This window comes from Astyanax mexicanus, chromosome 16 (genome assembly GCF_023375975.1).
Source record: "Astyanax mexicanus isolate ESR-SI-001 chromosome 16, AstMex3_surface, whole genome shotgun sequence".
In the NCBI taxonomy this organism is placed as follows: Eukaryota; Metazoa; Chordata; class Actinopteri; order Characiformes; family Acestrorhamphidae; genus Astyanax; species Astyanax mexicanus.
The window spans coordinates 34,401,958-34,422,470 of record NC_064423.1 but is presented as its reverse complement, the minus strand read 5'-3'; the positions used below and the strand labels follow the sequence as shown (position 1 = coordinate 34,422,470).

Below are 20,513 nucleotides of genomic sequence, written 5' to 3'. Positions count from 1 at the left end.
ATTTCTGCAGAAACTGAAGAAAAAATAAACAAACAAAACCATACATTTATATTAACACCATACATTAGGAAAACGCAGCATTTCAGAAACTCTGCATTAAGGGAAAGCCAGAGTCTGTAAAAAAGATGGACGCCGTGTCGCCGTTTCCATTCATTCGATGAAAATGAAGCCAAAATCTTCCGTCATGTTGGCGATTCTGAAACCCGAGTCTGTGCAGTAGAGACCAGAGGAGGGAGAAAGAGAGAAAGACTGTGGAAAGACAGCCTACTCATTTAAATAACCCCGCCCCTGATGGCTGTCTCCACAGAGCTCATACAGTCTATAGTCCCGCCCATACAGTCATTGGTCCCACCCCGGCGAGGTGTAACCCAGCCCTTTTACAATAACCACACCTTTTTTTTAAATAGAGCTGAATAACGTTTTAAAAAACTAATTCTGTGGAGATATAAATATTTAACAATATAAGCAGAGGACACACTAGCTGTTGCATTTAAATAATGGAGGTAGAGTTACAGTATATTAGAAAAAAATGTGATTAAAAGTTGTCTGTTTTGCCGTTGAAACCTATGGGAATGGGTGGGGTTACACAGCTTTCTGAAACCGAACAGCAGGGGGCGCCCGACCTGTGGTGGCTTCACTTTTGAGAGACGATGCTCTGTCCAGCTATACACAGTCTATGGGGAAAGCAAATGCATTTGCCGCACTGGAAATGCTCCCAGCCGCTAGAGGGCGCTGTTTAGTAATTCTAGCCTAACATAGTGTTTGCTACTGAAAAAACTCCACAGCCCACAACAAAACACTTTTGCTTTTCCTTAATGCAGCGTATCTTAAATGTTGCGTTTTCTTAATGTAGTTGCACTGTCATCTTTTTGTTTGCTTTGTAAATGTTGTTGTGATGTGCCTCTCATCTCCTCTCATCTCACTGCTTATTTGCAGATTGTTTAGGCACTAAATCAGATTTCAGTTCCCCCCTAAACTGCATGACAAACTACGCACCATGAAGCTAAAATTAGGACCAATCATGAAATTCAGTCGCATTCAACCAGATCACTTACGGTGCATTTACACTGCTCCGTCGCGTCAACGCACATGTTCGCACTGGTCCCCTCCAACTGGTCGCATGTGGGCGTGACAAAAGCGTTCCCTGCATCGTCTAATTAAATCTTTCTAATAAATTTAAACGCTTTTATACAAGCTATTATTATTTTCTATTAATTAAAAAATATATATGTGTATTAATAAATATAAATGTTCGATTGAGCTTTATTACACTGTCTAGTGAGCAGAATATAGGCTAACAAAAGCAAACTTATCCAATTAAATTATATATTAATATTTAAAAAACCCACTAGAGACCCCAACAATCTCTGCAGCCTTTCTCCTCGCTGTATTACTGTGATCAGAGTCCCTGTAAATCAGCAGGGTTTTAATATATGAGGCAGGAAAGCCGGAAACTTCTCTTCCAGGCTTCTCTGGACGCTTGAAAGCAGAACTAAATGTTTTCAGATGCTGCGCTGCAGACACGTATCAGGCGAACACCTGCTCTCTGATTGGATGGACGCATCGCGTTGGACGGATTCATTTGCATAAAGTTCAGCTCGGCTCAACTTTTCATCGCATCGCATCCCCCGATCTCGACGCGTCAGAGCCATGATGCACCGCGCGACTGCGCCTGACGGTGAATTTACACTGCTCCGACGCGACAATGCACACAGTCGCACTACCCCCCTCCAACCGGTCGCATGTGGGCGTGACAAAGGCGTTCCCTGCGTCATCCAATTGAATGGTTTTAATAAATGGGAAATGCTTTTTATATAAGCTATTATTATTTCCAATAATTAATAAATATAAATGTGTCTTTATTGATATAAATGTTTGAATGAGCTTCATTACACTGTCTAGTGAACAGTATATAAGCTGACAAAAGCAATTAAATTACATATTAATATTTTAAAAACCCACCCGAGACTCCAACAATCACAGCAGACTTTCTCCTCGCTGACAGAGTCCCTGTGAATCAGCAGGGATTTTATAAAGAACAGGGAAGCCTGAAACTTCTCTTCCAGGCTTCTCTGGACGCTTGAAAGCGGAACTAAAATGTTTTCATACGCTGCGCTGAGGACGCGTTACAGGCCAACACCTGCTCTCTGATTGGATAGACGCATTGCGTTGGACGGACTCATTTTCGGACTCATTTTCATTCCCATTGAAAATGAATGGGATCCGTCGCTGTGCGTTGTCGCGTCGGAGCAGTGTAAATTCACCGTGACAGAGGCGGCGTTTCCCATTAAAAATGAATGGGATATGTCGCTGTGCGTTGTCGCAACGGAGCAGTTTAAATGCAGCGTTAAGCTTAAAATTTGGCTTAAGCCTCACAGTGTCCACCTCACTTAATAGTGATTTGCAGGTAGACCACTTTTGTTAGAAAAATCAGGATAAAGTATTATATCAACAAGAACTCCAAAGCTCATTAAAATTGATGTAAAATATATTCTCCACTTCAAAAAATATATGAAATAAATGTAAAGCGTTGATTGTACCTCCTTTACATTTACTATCCTCATCAGCACTGACCACACTGACCAACAGCATCGTAAAGATGAGGAATTTCATATTAGCAACTGGCTGATTCCCTTTGTTCCTCAAGAGTGATGACACTGTGAGGAAAGTAAAAGCAAAAAATGATAAATGTAAAAAAAAATCAACCTGCCACAGTCTATAATAACAACACAATTTTACACTGACTTACACTATAATGTTACAATGTTTGGTGTGTTAAAAAAATGGAGAAATTTAATCTAACAAGAAAACATGTCATTTTAATTTTTCCAGGACTGGAGTTTTTATTTGTTACAGTTAAAACCAAACCACACTGAATGTTTTTTTTTTATTTATTTATTAAATAATGGAAAAAAAATATTCAACTTAACTAAAACGTGTTTAAAACACACAAACATGGATTTACATGAAATCAATGTGCTAAAAATACTGAGAAAATAAAGCAAATAAATCCTTAAAATATCATTTGTGGCTCATTTTCAAATGTATCTGTCTTTTCCAAGACAATATTTGTACAACTGGCTTGAGAAGATCAGCCTCCAAAAAGCATCTTAGCATTAGAATTATCTTAACATGAAGAGCGAGAGAGAGCTTAGTGTGAAAGTTGATAAGAATCTTTTTGGAAACCCAGCCCAGAGCAAAGTCTTTTCTCATCAACCATAAATGAGCATAAAGACACCAAAATAAGGTCCAGACTTACCCAAATCCTGTGTAAACAATTCAGTTTGAAGATAGATCTGCGCTGTAACATCGTCCAGTACAACCTCTGAAACGCATCTACTGGAAAAGCCACATTGACGTCACGTTCACGTTCCTAAAACTTTGACTGTCTTTCCAAGGGCATCTCCATTTATTTGCATATTCAAATAGCACAGCATCAACAGCTCTGTCTCATTTCTTCAGTTACACCCGGTACAAGCAGGGTATTGTGCTGCTGTTTGTGTTATTCAAATCGGTTAGATAGATAGATAGATAATTTATTGATCCCTGAGGGGAAATTCTTGACATCCAGCAGCAGGTGTGTATAGTACACAAAGTTACAAAAAGAAAAAAAATATATAAATGATACATATAAATACAACAACAACAACAAAAAAATGAAATTATAAAAGTACAGTCTTTAGTGTGTGTGTGTGATGTAAAATGGAGGTAGTGCAGTTGAACACAATAGACAGCGAACACCAGTTGATGTGCATAAAGTAAGGATAAGGATAACTGATGTCGGCCATACAGAAAGTGCAAACACAGTTATATAATAATTTAAATTTAGCAGTGCAAATGATACGTAAACAGTAGATGAATGAACTAGTGAATGAACTACTAGTGCAAAATAGGGTAGAACTATAAAAATAGTGTTATGGGCATCAGCAAGATAGTGTGACCATAGATGGGGGTATGTCCATGGTGTGGCCAGAATTGCTGGAAAGAAAAGGTGTCACAGAGTCTTCAGTTTGCTGTGCTGAGATGAGTTGAAAAGTCTTATGGCCTGAGGGACAAAAGACTTTCGAAGTCTGTCTGTGGAGCAGGACTGGGACAGCAGTCTGCTGCTGAATGAGCTCCTCTGCCTGGTGCAGAGGGTGGTGAACATTGTCCATGATGTTCAGCAGCTTGCTGAGGGCTCTCCTCTCTGCCAGTGGTGTTAAGGACTCCAGCTCTAGTCCCAACACAGAACCAGCTTTCCTCACCAGCCTGTTCAGTCGTCCAGCGTCCCTCTTGCTGATGCTGCCTCCCCAGCACACTACAGCGTAAAAGAGGACGCTGGCTACCACAGACTGGTAGAACATCAGCAGGAGTTTCTGGCAGATGTTAAAGGATGGCATTTTTCCCTGGAAAGATCTACTCTATATTGCCTGGAGCTTTTAGATTTAAGAGAACAGCTTGAATGAAAACAAAATCATTTCCCCTAACAACTGGTGTTCTCTAATACATGTGCAAATACTGTACATTAAACATACAAATGCAAATTTATAAAGCATGCAAAACAGCCGACATTATGATCCATTACCAAAGAGCAACAACACAGGATGATAGACAGTGTGTAGAATCATTGGCTATTGGACAGAATAAAGAAGTTTTTATCCTGGTTAAAAAGATCAGGGTTCATTTAAAAAAATAATCCAATCATGTTGTTGCTTTTAAAGTTGCTTAAAGTTATTTACCTTACCTTATTTAAATATATATTAGTATTAGTCACTTGTTATGCACTCATTCACTTAGCCAACCAAACTCAAATCTATCTTTTTACCTATTACTCTTTTGTCCCCCATAAACTCTTTATTAATTTTACTCCTGTTTTTGGGTTTCTTTTCAGAGTTTCTTCTTTTATTTTCCTACATTTTCATTTTGCTGTTTTATTCTTTTCTTTTCCTAAGTGTTATTTTTACTATTTCTTACCCCTCTACAAAGGTGCGACAGAGAAGTCTGGGGTTTGACTGGGGTTTATATAGTGCTGCAGACAGGTGGCTGATTTCTGGTGATGAGGGACCAGGTGAGGTTCTCTGCTATGTGATCAAAAGTCAGTTGAGTTCTTGTAATCAGCCTAACCACCCTCAGACAGCCTGCCTTTGTTGTACCTAATTCTACCTTAAATATTCTTAACTTTTATTTTATTTTCTAATTTTAGTTATTTTTTAGTTCCTCTTTATTTCCTTTTTCATTATTTAATTTCATTGTATTTTATTATTATTAGTATTATTATTTGTATTATTATTTTTTAATTAATTTTCTTTTAATCCATTTATTTGTATTTTTATTGTAATGTGTAAAGGGTAATTTTAACATTTTTTTGTTGTATTAATCTTATCTTCATTTTGATCTTAATTTCTTATCAATTAAACCAAGTTTTAATATTATTATTATTGTTTTTTTATTCTTTTTTTGTGCTGTACAGTACCAGAACTTTTTAAAAACTGATGCACTCAAACACCCATTACCTGCACTACTGCTTATGCCTGCACTGTCATATCCACTTTAATTCCCCCTACAACTGTAACATTAAAAAAAAACTGCATTAACTCAAAACTATCTTTTTACCTATTGCTCTTCTTTTCTCATAAACTCATTATTAGTGTCACATATTAGCCTGTCTGTCCTGTGTTTTTCCCTCTTTTGGTTTTCTGTGCTCCTGCCCTGTTTTCCTGTCTTGTGTTTCCAGCCATGTGCTTTTTTGAGCACATGGCATTGTTTTGTTATTGTTCTGTCTCCACCCTAGCCCCGCCCTAGCCCCGCCCTAGCCCAGCCCTAGCCATTAGTGTTGTCACCTTGTGTCTTGTTTGTAACCCCGCCCCCTCATTACCTGTCTTCACCCTCCTTGTGTATAAATAGCCTCTTGTATGAGTGTTGCCTTGTGGAGTCTTTTGTATCTTTGCTGTTTGTATATCCAAGTTTTGTATTTTGTGAATTTATGTTCCCTGAATCCAGGTCTGTTGTTTTGTTAATTCAGTAAGTGTACCTATTTTATTTTGTGTCCCTAGTGTTCTAGTTATTCAGTGTTTTGTTTGTTTAGTCATACTTAGTTTTGTTCTATTCAATATTCTACTTCCAAGGGTTTATTTCTTTATTTATGCGATACCCGTGTTTGTTTTCTGTTTGTTTTCATTCATCTTGTTTATTAAAAATACTTGTAATATATCTGCACTTACGTCCACCCTCTCATTCGTAACAATTAGTTTTACTCTGATCTTGGGTTTCTTTTAAGATTTTTTTGTCTCTTTTCTTTTTCTACATTTTGCCTTTTTTTCTTTTTCTTACTGTTATCGGCCTCCCTCTACAAAGGTGCGACAGAGAAGTTTGGTTTATTATATAGTGCTGCAAAGGTGTGGCTGGTTGCTGGTGTTCAGGGACCAGGTGAGGTTCTCTGCAACCAGTCTTCTCTGTCCCACCTTTGTAGAGGGGTGGCCGATAACAGTAAGGAAAAGAAAAGAAAAAAAAAGCTAATTAAATGAAAATCTAAAAAAAGAAAAGAAGATAAAACACAACACCAGAGAAACACGAAAAAATACAAAAGAACAGAGAACCTCACCTGGTCCCTCAACACAAGCAACCAGCCACACCTTTGCAGCACCCTATATAAACCCCAGTCAAACCAGTCTTCTCGGTCGCACCTTTGTAGAGGGGTGGCCGATATATATTTTTATATATTTTATATATATGGGGTGGAACTTGGTGTTTCACAGCTGATGTTTAGTGGGAAAACCTGGTGCTATTTTAAAGTCAACAACTAATTCTTTGGTTTTATCTCAGTCTCCCAGGGGCTCATAGTAATAGGGGCTCATAGCGAACCACTAGAGGGCATTCTTCTTTTTTTTAAACTCTTTATCAATTTTACTCTTGTCTTTTAGTTTCTTTTAAGAGTTTCTTTTGTCTCTCTTCTCTCTCTGATGTGTTTCATCTTCTTTTCTTTTTTTATATTTTCATTTAATTTGCTTTTTTTTTCCTTTTGCTTACTGTTATCAGTCATCCCCTATACAAAGGTGCGACAGAGAAGCAATGTGATCAAAAGTCAGATCAGCTTGTGTTAATTAATAACAGTACACTGTAAAAAATGAGGCGTTGAAAGAACTTTAAAAAATTAAGACAATAGTTTGCATGGATGTTTTTGAGTTGAAATAACTTTCTGTTCTTTTAAGTCACAGTTGATATTTAATAGGGGGTGAAAACCTGGTGGTGATGAACCACTAGAGGGCACTCTTCTTTTTTTTAAAAAACTTTTTATCAATTTTACTCTTGTCTTTGGGTTTCTTTTAAGATTTTCTTTTGTCTCTTTTCTCTCTCTGATGTTGTGTTTTATCTTCTTTTCTTTTTTTATATTTTCATTTAATTTGCTTTTTTTTCTTTTCCTTATTGTTATCAGTCATCCCCTATACAAAGGTGCGACAGAGAAGTCTGGTTTGACTGGGGTTTATATAAAGTGCTGCAAAGGTGTGGCTGGTTGCTGGTGTTGAGGGACCAGGGGTTTCAGGTTCTCTGCAATGTGAACACAGAGGAACTTGGTGTTTCACAGCTGATGTTCAGTATTCTTTCGGTTTTATCTCAGTCCCCCAGTAATAGAGACTCATAGCGAGAGTTCAGCACTCCTGCTCACCTGTCGCACAGCACCCTCTAGTGGCGATGGATGCAGGTACTATCCTGCCAGTCAGAAGACGTGGACAAAAGAATTGTGACATCTGTTCACTTATTGTTTCTTTGGAAATCAACAACATTAAAATAATGTATTCCTTTTTTATTGGAGTAACTGTCTCTACTGACTAAGATTAGGACTTATACAATGGCTTGCAAAAGTAATCATATCCATGTCCCAACTGCAAACTTACATTTTAATTGATGGACCAACATAAAGTAGCACATACTTGTGAAGTGGAATGAAAATGAACTGATGTGGGACTCACTAGATATCTAGTTAGTTAAACACTGGTCCAAATAACTCCACAGAAAGCACATGAACATACTGTAGAATATAGAGTTTATATAAATCAGAATGTGAAACTGTACATAAGACAAAAAAAATGCAATGCAAAAAAAAATATTATATTATATTATTATATATGCATTACAAACTATTGGAATTGCGAGACACAATGTTCATGAATTCATTTTCTTCAGATAATCGGTCACTTGTCGACTCAAAAGGAAATAAAACCCCTTTTAACCCCCTAATGCCACAAGGTGGAGCTAAACACCATATAATAATCATGTGTTCCAGAGTAACTGACCAGAGAGTGTTAGTTCAGAAAGATGTAAAGGGCAGAATGTGCAAAGCAGCCCCCAAAAATAATCTATTTCTCTGAAGGTGATGTGCTGCTTATATGTGTGTCCACATCTTTTTGGCTCGCACTGGGTGTACATTTGTATATGCAGAACCAAATGAAGATGAAGAAACCTGTGGAAAGATAAAAATAAATCAGATTATATTATTATATTCTAATAAGATCACTTTTAATGATGTTTAACCCAGAACGCTTCATGTGATTTTCATTGTGTTGCTGCTGTCTGAGCTGCGTGGGACTTTGGGGAGCTTCAGGACTCATTGATGTTATTAATGTTATGGTTGATTCTCTCCTCCCATCTATACTTCTTTTAAGAGGCATGTTTTTTGAGTGATTTTTATCTGACGTTAGTGATGGAGAGTAACATATTTTATGGGTTTAATTTACCTAATGTGTTTTTAGTGTGTTTAAATCAGACGCTCTCGTGTCCCAGGAATGGGTGGACCAAAGACCATGTTCCCAGCAGCATTATTTTTTTGTTAGGACATTACCTGTTAAGGATGACCTGATTTTCCAATATTTTTTCTGCTTTTTAAAGGGTCATCTATGGTACCTTTTTTATTTTACGTGAGGTTCTATGTTGTAAAATTAAAGAAGGGTTCCAAAACTTTTTAGTCGTTAGTGTACTAGGGTAATAGCAGATCACCTGGGCCCTTATTTATTAGGTTTTTATAGCATTTTAAAGCATTTTTCCACTGCTGGTGGAATGATCTGCAGAAACATCACATTAGACAGTCACTATGCCCTCAGTCACCCCTAGTAGTGGTACAAGAACACTAATATTTCAGAAAGCTGTGAAAGACATCCAGCAGCCACATGTGTTGCCTCTCAATGCAGGGTTTCCAACTGACCTTTTTAACCTTGGCCTGTCTAGTCACCAGATTTATAACTACTCCAGATGATTCAGAATGCAGCAGCATTCTGACTCATGTCACCCCGCTGCTCATTGAGCTCCACTGGCTACCAGTTGATGCTCATATCAAATTCAAAACTCTTACAATCGCCTACAAGGTGATACAGAACAGCTCCTTCCTACCTGCACTCGCTCCTGAAGGCTTACGCTACCTCCCGGCCACTGCGCTCCTCCAATAAACGTCGCCTCACTTTACCAAACAAACATTCACACAAAGCAATCCAGACTGTTCTCATACAGAGTTCCCCAATGGTGGAACAAATTACCTTCCACTACCAGATCAGGAGAATCTCTCACTATCTTTAAGAAACTCCTGAAGACAGAGCTCTTCAAAGAGCACTTACTCTCCTAACACCTCTAACTAACTACCTTCCACTACCAGATCAGGAGAATCTCTCGCTATCTTTAAGAAACTCCTGAAGACAGAGCTCTTCAAAGAGCACTTACTCTCCTAACACCTCTAACTACTTCTAACCTCACTTCCTCCTCTATCCTACTATTTCCCTTTGGCCTCCTTTAGGTCCTATCTAATTTATTTATTTTTTTACCTTGAACTTCTATTACTCTAAGTACATCATTTTTGTAAGTCGCTTTGGACAGAAGTGTCTGCCAAATGTAAATGTAAATGTAATGAAATGTGCTTATCAGTAAAGCTTGCTGCCAAGGGTGACACGACTAAGTTATTAGGTTTAGGGGTAAAATACTTTTTCACACAGGGCTAGATTGGTTTGGATAGTTTTTTTTCCCTTTAATAAATACAATTTTAAAATGAAAAAGTGCTTTTTTAATATTTACTTAGGTTATTTGGTTTTTTGTTTATATTAAAGTTTGTTAGATACTCTGAAAAACATTAGTGTGACAAAAAAAAAAGTAAAATCATTTGATATCTGTAGGTCTGCAAATATATTTTTATGCCATTGCACTTCTTTTAACCTTTATATGCTTTAATAAAATTCTTCACACACTTATCAACATCAGTAAATGAACAATATGCTTCTGCTCACCCAGCAAGGTGTTAAAAATGCTGAAGACGTAGATGCCGACGGTGGTGAGATTACCAAAGCACAGTAAACTCAGACTCCAGCTGATGCCCAGCAGACAGGTGATGCCTAGAACTGTACAGGTGTTTTTGGCCTTCCGTTTCAGGTTTGGGTCCGGCAGCACAGAGCGCTGACAGACATTCCGTACAACCACCACCAACATGCTCAGATTAAAGACAAAAATCACACTGAAGTAGCCGAGGGTGGTGCAGTATTTCACTACGTCACTGTTGATATAGCATCTATATGAGATATAAAGAAAGGAGAGAGTTCACTGTACAGATAAACATGCTTGAGGGACCCTGGTGAAAAAATATACTTAATTGCACTCAAAACATATTGAGAAATGTCTAAGTATGCTGTAAATATACTTTATATACATAACAGATTTGTGTACTTACCTAAAATTTATTAAAAGGACATTAATATTATGCCTTTATCAAATGTTTGAAAGTAAGCCTTGATCATACTTTTTAAAAAGTACAATATAATTTTTTTTATAAAATAGACTACTATGAAGTACACTTTTAGTTAAATGTAATTCAATATACTTCTAAAATACATATTTCCAGATATACTTTTGTACATTTTTTAGCAAAGTGTGTTAAAAACAACTGTTACAATAGTTCACTTAAAGTGCAATGTATCATGTGACTTTAATTTTTAAAAAGTAAATTAAATTACTACATTGGTTAAATGTTTTAAAAATATATTTAGGTATTACATTAATATAACAGTTAAAATGTATTTTAATCCTCTGTCATTATAATATTTTATTATTAAAATTATTTAAAACTATTTACAAAATTAAAGTAAATTTGTAACACCCTAAAATATATTTTTATACCCAACTAAGTCTACTAGAAGTGTGCTACTTACAAAAGACAGAAACAAGAATTTGTATATTTGTACTCTAATGTAAATCTATTTAACATCAATTCTTAGTACATTCCCAATATACCCGGTGCATAATAGTGATACATTTGTAATACTCATTAAATATATTATAATGTGACTGTAAGCATATTTAAAATATGGGATTACATACATGAAGTAGTATGTTTAAATGTTACTTAAGTATATTTAAAACAGTTCCATTTTTGTACATTTTTAGCACAATTTAAGTAAAACTTTTGTACTATTTTTATACTGTAATTAAAGTATAATAAGTACAAACAAGTTGTTCAATTTTAGCACTCTTTAAATATACTGATTAATAATAATGTTGCTACAGGAACACTATAGTGCACCATAGCATAATAAAGCTTAGTACACTTTAATCTATTTTTTTTCACTAGAGGAGAACATTAACTAACACGTCTGATATTGTTATATAGACTTGCTTTTCAATTTAATCACTAGGGATGTGCCATATCGAATGATACGCAATAATATTGCCAACATTTTAGATTATCGTGAACGTTATTATACAATGAAATATCATGCCATTGCTATTTATCACATCAGGGTGCTACTTTTTTTTGCTGTTTTTAAGAAAGGCGAGTTCACACTGTTCTCATTTCTCATTATATATCTACTAGAGACAGATTATATCTGTACAATATCATTTATTTTACTTTAATCCTGAATATATGGAGATATATGGAGTGTGTTATTATTAGTATCATGACATTCTGGATCATTGACTTCTGTTACAAATCTGATCAAATATTTCTGATTGTTTTATTAGCTCAGTTATTGTATGCAATAATAAAATGTAATTCAGTGTTTTGTAATATCACTAAGAGTATTATAATATTATTTTAGGGCCATATCGCCCATCCCTATTCATCACAGAATAATGCATTCAAAAGCATTGCTGTATGGATTTGATTCCAGTCAGAATGTTAGATAATTAATTGTGCTCCCTCAGGGCTCTGGCAGCTGATGCCAAGCTGCATGAATGGGATTCGAACCAGTGATCCCCCAATCATAGTGGCAGCGCATTAGTTTCCAAGACCACTCGGAGCCCCCTTTTATGAAATCTTTTAATAAAAAGGTTTATGTGCTTACGTTTGGTTGGTGGACAAGCCCACACCCAGATACACAGTTTTGTCAATGATGAAGATCAAAGCCACAACAACAGCTGGAACACCTAAAGAATATGCAGTGATATTAACATAGACAATTTAATGCACAGCACTCATAGGGACCTATCTATAGGCAAACCATCAATCGCACATCACGCAGCTTGGGCTAGGGCATGTCAGTGTGCCTTTGCTATCGTAACAATGGGAAAAGTACACCTTGTACAGCTCATAGTAGTACAGTTCATAACATGTTGTATACCAATCAGTGTGTCCATTGCTATTTACTCTAAAAGCCAGGTGTGCTCTCACTTTGGCAGATTGCTATTTTAACAGCACAGCATTTCTGCAGTTCTTAGCAGAAGAGACTTACTGAAACATTACTGTTATTTTAGTTTGTATTCTGTTTATTGTTGATGTTAAAGTTGGGTTTGTGCACTGCTGTGTGTCCTTGATTGAGTAACAAGTGGGGGTGTACTTGTGGTGCACCTGTGCAGTCAAGATAGCAATGAACATCTAATGGTTGACTGTTGTCAGTGTTCTAATCAGTCAGTGGCGCACCTGTGTTTTCCGTTGCCAAGATAGCAATACGGCAGAAATTCACATGAACACCTGATTTATAGACCCATCAGTGTAGATATATTTTAATGGCATGAAAACATCATGAATGACTATTGGCGGAGTGTAAGATGATAAACCTACCCCAGCCCACCAGGCTCAGTTTGAGGAGGTATCTCCTGATGTAGATGTTGAAGACCCGCAGAAACAGCAGGTACAGGTGGAAACCTTCGATCGCTGTCCAGGTGAACGTTGCCATCAGAGAATAATGAATTAAGACTGCCACGTAGACACATGCAGTGTGTAGATTCACAGCACGATCTACCATTAAATAATGGAGATTTAACATTATAAGAGCCACAACCAGGCTAATGTGGATCTGCTGAGAATGATCTGCTTGTGCACGCCTTCAAAAAAAAAACAAAGAAACAAGAGACGGTCAGGACATCTTCATATTGACTCATACTGTAAATAAAGGTGTAATAAGTACTGTATTTATATTCTTTACTCTGTTGCTATAATTATAGATACTAGGGTTAAAAAAAATACTCAAGCTTTTTACTCTTTAAGTAAACGTGTAAAAGTTCTGGTTTCAAAACTCCTTAAAGTATAAAAGTAAAGGTAATGTAAGGAGGAAAAAATAAAGCCATTAAGAACTAAAGTTTAGGCCACGCCCATCTCCCCCTCCTCCCCAAGACACATTTTAATAAAAGCCATAATGACTATAATGTTCTATTAAAATGTTAATGGTAAAATTTGGGATGCACTAAGCTCCTCCCTGTTTCAGCTACATATATGCTGATTGTAAATGAATGTATTTTAGTAGAATGTAAATATATTAGTTAAAGCTTAGTTGGACTGGAGTTTGTCTGGAGTTCTCTTGAGTCTCTGCACGGATCATCTTCATACTAGGCTACTTATGTCTGCTATGTTCTTGCTGGAGTGTGGAGTGTGGGGGGGTAGACGTGTGCAGGTGTAATGCATCACAGCATAAACCAATAGGGAGTCAGAATGGTATATGTTTATACTTCTCTACATCCAATCACAATCAAATTCACTCTATCTGGATGGAGAGATTTATCTGGATAGGGGTTTTATTAAAGGATGAGAAGCCAGAATGAAAACAAGCTGAATTGAAATAGGAGTAATGAGGCTATTTTTAAAATGTAAGAAGAAGAAAATTCTGATAATTGTGGGAAAAGGTACGGAGCCCCTGTATTTTTTTTCCACATAAAAAAGTGGTGAGCACCACATACTAAGTGGTGAGCACCATATACTAAGTGGTGAGCACCAGATAGTAAGTAGTGAGCACCACATACTAAGTGGTGAGCACCAGATAGTAAGTAGTGAGCACCACTTAGTATACTCACTTGTCTGTACCTGACTTCACAGACTGCTACATTGTGCTGTGCACATGCTCTGCAATCCTCCATCCAGTTATCATAATCATATTTATTTATCAACATCATATTTATTAGTGGTGCTCACCACTTACTAAGTGGTGCTCACCACTTTTTACGTAAAATAAAATACACCAAGTCCCTTTAGGGGCTCCGTAAAAATGTAAGAAACAGAAAAAGTCAACTGAAAAATAATATTTACTCCAGTAAAGTACAGATGACCAACATTTCTACTTAAGTAAGGTAAAGATATATTTGTACTTTGTTACTTGACTCCTCTGACAGTAATAAAGGCATGATGCATTTGTAGTTGTTTACCATTTTATGAAGTACAGAAGAACGATGACTGTCAGAAACACCAAAGACAGGCTGCATCCAATCACACTGATGTAGTTTAGAATGATTGAATCTTGTTTTGAAACAGATTTGGGTGAAACCTGAAGAGAAAATAGTTTTGTTAACTATTATCAACATTGCTTTAATTATTAAAAGTTCTGTGTTTATAATAAAGGAGGTTCTACCATTAATACGGCAAAATATGTGAGGTGATCACAATAGCAGTCGATCCAGTCATCCTCTTCATTCCATTCTGTTTCACAACCAGTTAGTTCAAAACCTGTTAAACAAAAAGTGAACTTAAAAGTGTATTTTTATTGTATTGGTTGAAACGTTACATCAGCAAAGGCAAAGGATAAAACAATAAAAGGGACCTACGGCACAATACGAGACAATACGAGGCTGAGTGTTCTAAAAGAGGCATTTTTAAAACCGATAACATGAATATTTTGGATTATATTTTTTGAGTTTAACAATGAGGATGGATTTTTTTTAAACTTGTTATTTCATCAGTTACAACGATTCACTTTGTCTTGCACCATCACACACACAGTTTATCTCATTGAGACCCATAGATGTGCACTCATTTAGACATTTTTCTTGATCTAGATGGCACATCATTATAATTGTACATTCAATCCCCGCTAGAGGGCACTATAGTGACACCGAGTCCACCAGTGTTAAATGAATAAATTATCTGCAGATCATTTAAAAAGACAGTTAGTATTTTTATGAAATAACTATGTTTTGTTATCTCTCACTCCTGTCTCTATGTGTAGGAGGAGGGGGGACACGCTTTTTATGACAAGCTGAAGGTGAGTTCTCTGTAACTGTCTCTACTGTGCATGGAAGGCTTGTCTATTGTATTCTTTGTGCATCATCGCAAACCTACATTACACATCGCAAACAATGATTAGACAAGCTGTGTGTATGCACTTGCACATCTGTGCCAACAACTTGAACATACAGTGTATCTACAGCTCTGGAAAAAAGAGGCCACTTACTGATAATGTTTTTCCTTGATTTCACCAAATTGAAAACCTCTGGAATATAATCAAGAGGAAGATGGATGATCACAAGCCATCAAACCAAACTGAACTGCTTGAATTTTTGCACCAGGAGTAAAGGCATAAAGTTATCCAAAAGCAGTGTGTAAGACTGGTGGAGGAAAACATGCCAAGATGCATGAAAACTGTGATTAAAAAACTGGTCTATTTCACTAAATATTGATTTCTGAACTATTAAAACTTTCTAAACTCTGAACTTGTTTTCTTTACATTATTTGAGGTCTGAAAGCTCTGCATCTTTTTTGTTATTTCAGCCATTTCTCATTTTCTGCAAATAAATGCTCTAAATGACAATATTTTATTTGGAATTTGGGAGACATGTTGTCTGTAGTTTATAGAATAAAACAAAAATGTTCATTTTACTCAAATATAAACCTATAAATAGCAAAATCAGAAAAAACTGATTCAGAAACTGAAGTGGTCTCTTAATTTTTTTCCACAGCTGTATATACTCAGTGTGAGAATAAACAAATGAAGTGTAACAACTTACGAGAGGATGTCCAGTTGTAAAATGCACACTTCAGATTTCTGTTTGCCTATTAAATGCATTAAAAACTGCTATAAAAATGAAAAACAGTGAAATATTAAAAGTGTATGCACTGTATGATCTAAAGGAATTGCACTTTACAGGCTTTTCCACTTGCACTGAGATTTGCACAGGTGACTTCAGACCGGAGACGTTCATTCCACCGACACTCAAACCAATAAGCCGGTTCTGGCTGATATTCTGTAGACAAGTGTAGAGAAAACAATGGAGACAACATGGTGTATTAAAAACATACATATAAAGCACACAGCCATATAAAAAGTCTATGAATGACTATAAACATACACATAATACATTTTATACGACAGTTAGTTCAGACCTCACAATCTGATTGGTTGAGAAGTGTTCTAGCCGTGATGATATTTGTGATAACATCACGGCCTTTTCACACTAAACCTGTATCACTCCGCCGACGCGTTGCAGAGTAACGGCGTATATACACAGGACAGCTTAGAATCATCAACAGCATCAGCGGCAGTGTTAGCTTAGCACTGGCTAGCGCTCAACCACGGCACGCTCGCCCGCAGCGCTGGCTCGTCTTTTGTGGAAAAAAGGGAAAGAAAATTGCTCGGCTAATGCCGTCTGACAGCCAGAACGCTAACTTAACCAGCCAGGCTAGGCTAAGTTAATGCTGAGCTAAAGCAAGCTACGCTAACCTAACCACAGTCCAGCCAGCTAGCTAAAACCAACACCACCCAGCAAAACAAGCAGGAATGCTCAAAAATGCGCAGCTTTCACCTGAAGACGACTCCACGGAGCAGGAGAGGAGAGTATTAGCATTATTTTACGCTCCTAACGTTACCATCTTCGCTTATTCCCAATTTTGATTTCAAGCTAACTTTCGTGGTGTTAGTCTGTATAAACCATACCATAGTTTTGTAGTTAAGTTTCAGTTCTGTTACAGTTGTGGTGGAACTACTTTTTGGCGGAAGGCACAGTCCATATTAAAGCATATTCATTCTTAATTTCTTAAAGTGTTTTTTATTTGACTCGAGGTCATGTGTTATCACGAATAACATCACGGCTGTGGTGATCTACGGCACTTGCCTTCATAGCCATGTTTATTATGCATCATGAATTGTGATGATGCATTATTAGCTGTGTTTAAAACATGTTATAGGTCAATACCAAGAAACGTAGACTAGAGTAACAGTACAAGTGCTCTATCCGAAAAAGTGACCTGAGTAGAAGTTGAACTACTAACCACACTTAAGTGGAAAAACTAAAACACTCAACATTTTTTAAATGTACTTATTGAGAGTAGTTTATAGTAAAATGTAGTACTGTAGTACTGAAAGTACTGTAGTTTTTACAGAAATCAGTGGAAAGTTCTCAGAGTTAAAGGCAGAACAGGAGCAGCGAGGTTTTCTTATAAGATCAGCTTGATCTATTGATTCACTCAGTGATGAGCAGCTTCATTAAACCCGCTGACAATGCAGAACATCTACACAGTAAAATCCACAGTGTTAAAATCACAGTGTTTTAACTCTCTGGGAGTTTTTCTAACAAGTTGGTGTTATTATTCAGATTTAAAATTCAACTCTAACAGGCTCTGCCTCTTGATTCTGCTGTGTGTGTGTGTGTGTGTGTGTGGGTGTGGTTTAGCTTAGTTGTGGTGGTTTCCCTGATGGAGCATTATTCACCCTCTTGGTGTTGTTGGGTTGGATGGTGGATAAGAGTCTCAATTCAAAAGTTATTGTGTTTTGGGAGAACCACTGCTTTTTTTGCAGTTTTTGATGCTATCTCTTGTTCTAAATAAAGCTTAGATAGTATAAAAAGGTCATTTATTCTGTGGTATAGCTCACAATTTATAATGTTTTATAAATACACTGGTATATAGTTTTTGGGTAAAAGTCAGAAAATACACAAAAATAAACTCAAACCAACTTAAAAAATGTAATTTAACAATTTACCCAGTTTTACAACCCTACAGTGTTATATTAACACAGATGAGAGTTACATAGGGTTAATATATGATTCCATACAGTGTTGAATTAACTCTAAAATATTAACAAAGATAAGAGTTACATAGGGTTAATATATGATTCCATACAGTGTTGAATTAACTCTAAAATATTAACAAAGATAAGAGTTACATAGGGTTAATATAGGATTCCATACAGTGTTGAATTAACTCTGAAATTTTAACTCTTGTGGTAGAGTTATTTTAACACTATAGTGAGAGGGACCACATGTTATCTAGGACTGTGTTAAATTAAACTCTTACAGAGTTAATCTGACACTGTCAATTTAGCTGTGTACCGCTCTGAGTTTAGTGATAATGTGGGTTTAGAATGATTCCAATATTTTTATAATTGCAATAAGTAATGATGCAGCACATAAACAATATATCAGAGTAAAAGTAATAAAAGAAATAAAAGTAGGATAAAATCATTTTAGTTCTTAAGTACAGTAGTGAAGTAGTTCTACTTTGTTACTGTTCATCTCTGAGAATGCTCAGAATCTTTAGATCAATGGATACATGGATAATCACAATACATGATATCACATTTAATGACTTAAAGTAAAATGGTTTATGATTTAACATCTATTATTATTTAAAAATATGTATTATTAGTAGCAATAGCAAAATATAAAACTGAAACTGGATGTGATTTATTTATAAATAAAAGATTCAATTCAGTTTTTTCTTTTTCAGTTTGTTTCTACAGGTGTACAGCAAAACAAAACTGTCTTATTTTAGTCACACATATGAGAAGATAAGCAGGACTATTCATCTTTTTACCTTAAACAGATAGGGTGATTTCATCAGACAGAAGATCACAGGTTTGGTGTCAATTGCTGCTACGAGCTCCTCAGGTAGGACGACCTTCACTGTCTTGTCAAACACTTCTGGGGAATCTGAGGAGCCTGCCTGTCATACATTAAAAACATAAAATTATACATCGACTTACACAGACTGCTAATTACAGACCAGTTTCCCACTGCATGCAAGATGGATCAGGTGTTTAAATGCTTAAAATAACAATTAATTTTGTAAATGCTTTCATTAACAACTAAAAAATTGCACCCAGAAGGTATCAGCCAATAGGAATTAAGCATTTTGGGTAGCCAGACTGTCATGGAGGGACTCTCGGAGGAGACAACCAACAAATCTGTACGTGGAAGAATTTAAGTCAGTTCCAAGAGCTATGGCTTGTCATCACTTGTCCCCCATTCAGAAGACTTGAGTCCTATTTTAGTGATCTACGTATAGCGCACTGGTTAATTATGGATGGCGCAACTGGATTTAGGGCGTGTCGGTGTGTCTTTTTGGTATCATGAGGACACAAAAAAAATCACACCTTTCGCAGCTCAAAACACACAAAAGGCATGTACTAATTATCTTAATTAATCATGGGTGTGTTTTGGGTGTAACGTGAAATAAACAAATCAGTGTGCTAGTTGTCATTCTCTTAAGAGCCAGGTGAGCTCTGACTTTGGCGTGTTCGTATCTTAACAGCTCTGCGCTTTGTGCATCTCAGCAGAGGATACTGACCTGCGCGTTCTCAATACATATCAACAAGAATTCCCATATCTTTCTCCACGTTTACTCATTTATCGTTCCTGGTAATCTTTATCTTCCTTCTACAGTAAATAGAATTCAACACTTTGCCGGACATTTTATAGCAGACCTATAGCTTTTTTTATCCTAATTTGTATATTAATCCGTTTATATTCCCTGCTTGTTCTTTTATCAAAACAGAAAAAGATACACTCAAATGCAGTTTTCTAGGACACTTGGAAACAAGTTAAGAAGGTAAATGGATAAATATATAGATATAAAACATGTTAACATGTTAAAATTCTCATTACACAAATACAAATGCATAACAGTAGAAAACATTTAATTTAATTCTGCAAAATATCTTACCATGTCATCACCGCCATGCAGCGTAAGATTTCCAGACCTTTGTCTAGTTTTGAACATGTATGCAATGATATTTTTGTTTTCCGAATGGAAGAGTGTTGATTCACTAAAATCAGTGTTTTCAAGATCTGTCTCGAAACCCTCAATAGACCTGCATGAAAAGCATGAAATGTAAATTTTAAAATGAACACATTTAACCTGAACAATGAACTGCCTATGCTTCTTTATAATGTGACTGTGGACTGTGGTTCTTACTCCATCATTGGGTGTGGGTTTACACTTTCTGTGTTCTCTGTGTCTGTGTCCAATGGTTTTGTGTCCGTGCGCTCCAAGGTTTTACCAAATTCTTTTACAGTCTTGTTTGCCTGACCTATACTGACTGACAATCCATAAATAATACTTTGTTAGGTCAAGTAAATACTACAGGTAA

General features: G+C 36.4%; 1 protein-coding gene across 1 annotated transcript; it reads right to left on the bottom strand.

The window, feature by feature from the left end:
* Nucleotides 1–8,003: 8,003 nt before the first annotated feature.
* On the bottom strand, nt 8,004–19,083 carry LOC125782267 (adhesion G-protein coupled receptor G2-like). The gene is made up of 8 exons (XM_049465833.1): nt 18,959–19,083; nt 16,156–16,392; nt 14,784–14,878; nt 14,581–14,699; nt 13,007–13,269; nt 12,291–12,372; nt 10,242–10,519; nt 8,004–8,437 (listed from the first exon to the last, which is right to left on the bottom strand). The coding sequence occupies exons 3-8, from the start codon at nt 14,784–14,786 to the stop codon at nt 8,334–8,336; spliced, it is 849 nt and encodes a 282-aa protein (XP_049321790.1). The 5' UTR covers nt 14,787–14,878; nt 16,156–16,392; nt 18,959–19,083; the 3' UTR covers nt 8,004–8,333.
* Between the last annotated feature and the right edge of the window lie 1,430 nt (nt 19,084–20,513).

Bases quoted from the DNA above. Each gene is read 5' to 3' on its own strand.
- LOC125782267 (XM_049465833.1), bottom strand. The intron at 10,520-12,290 runs GTAAGCACATAA...TATCTCATATAG, and splicing joins GGCTTGTCCACCAACCAAAC to ATGCTATATCAACAGTGACG. The intron at 8,438-10,241 runs GTGAGCAGAAGC...ATCTTTCCACAG, and splicing joins CATTTTTAACACCTTGCTGG to GTTTCTTCATCTTCATTTGG.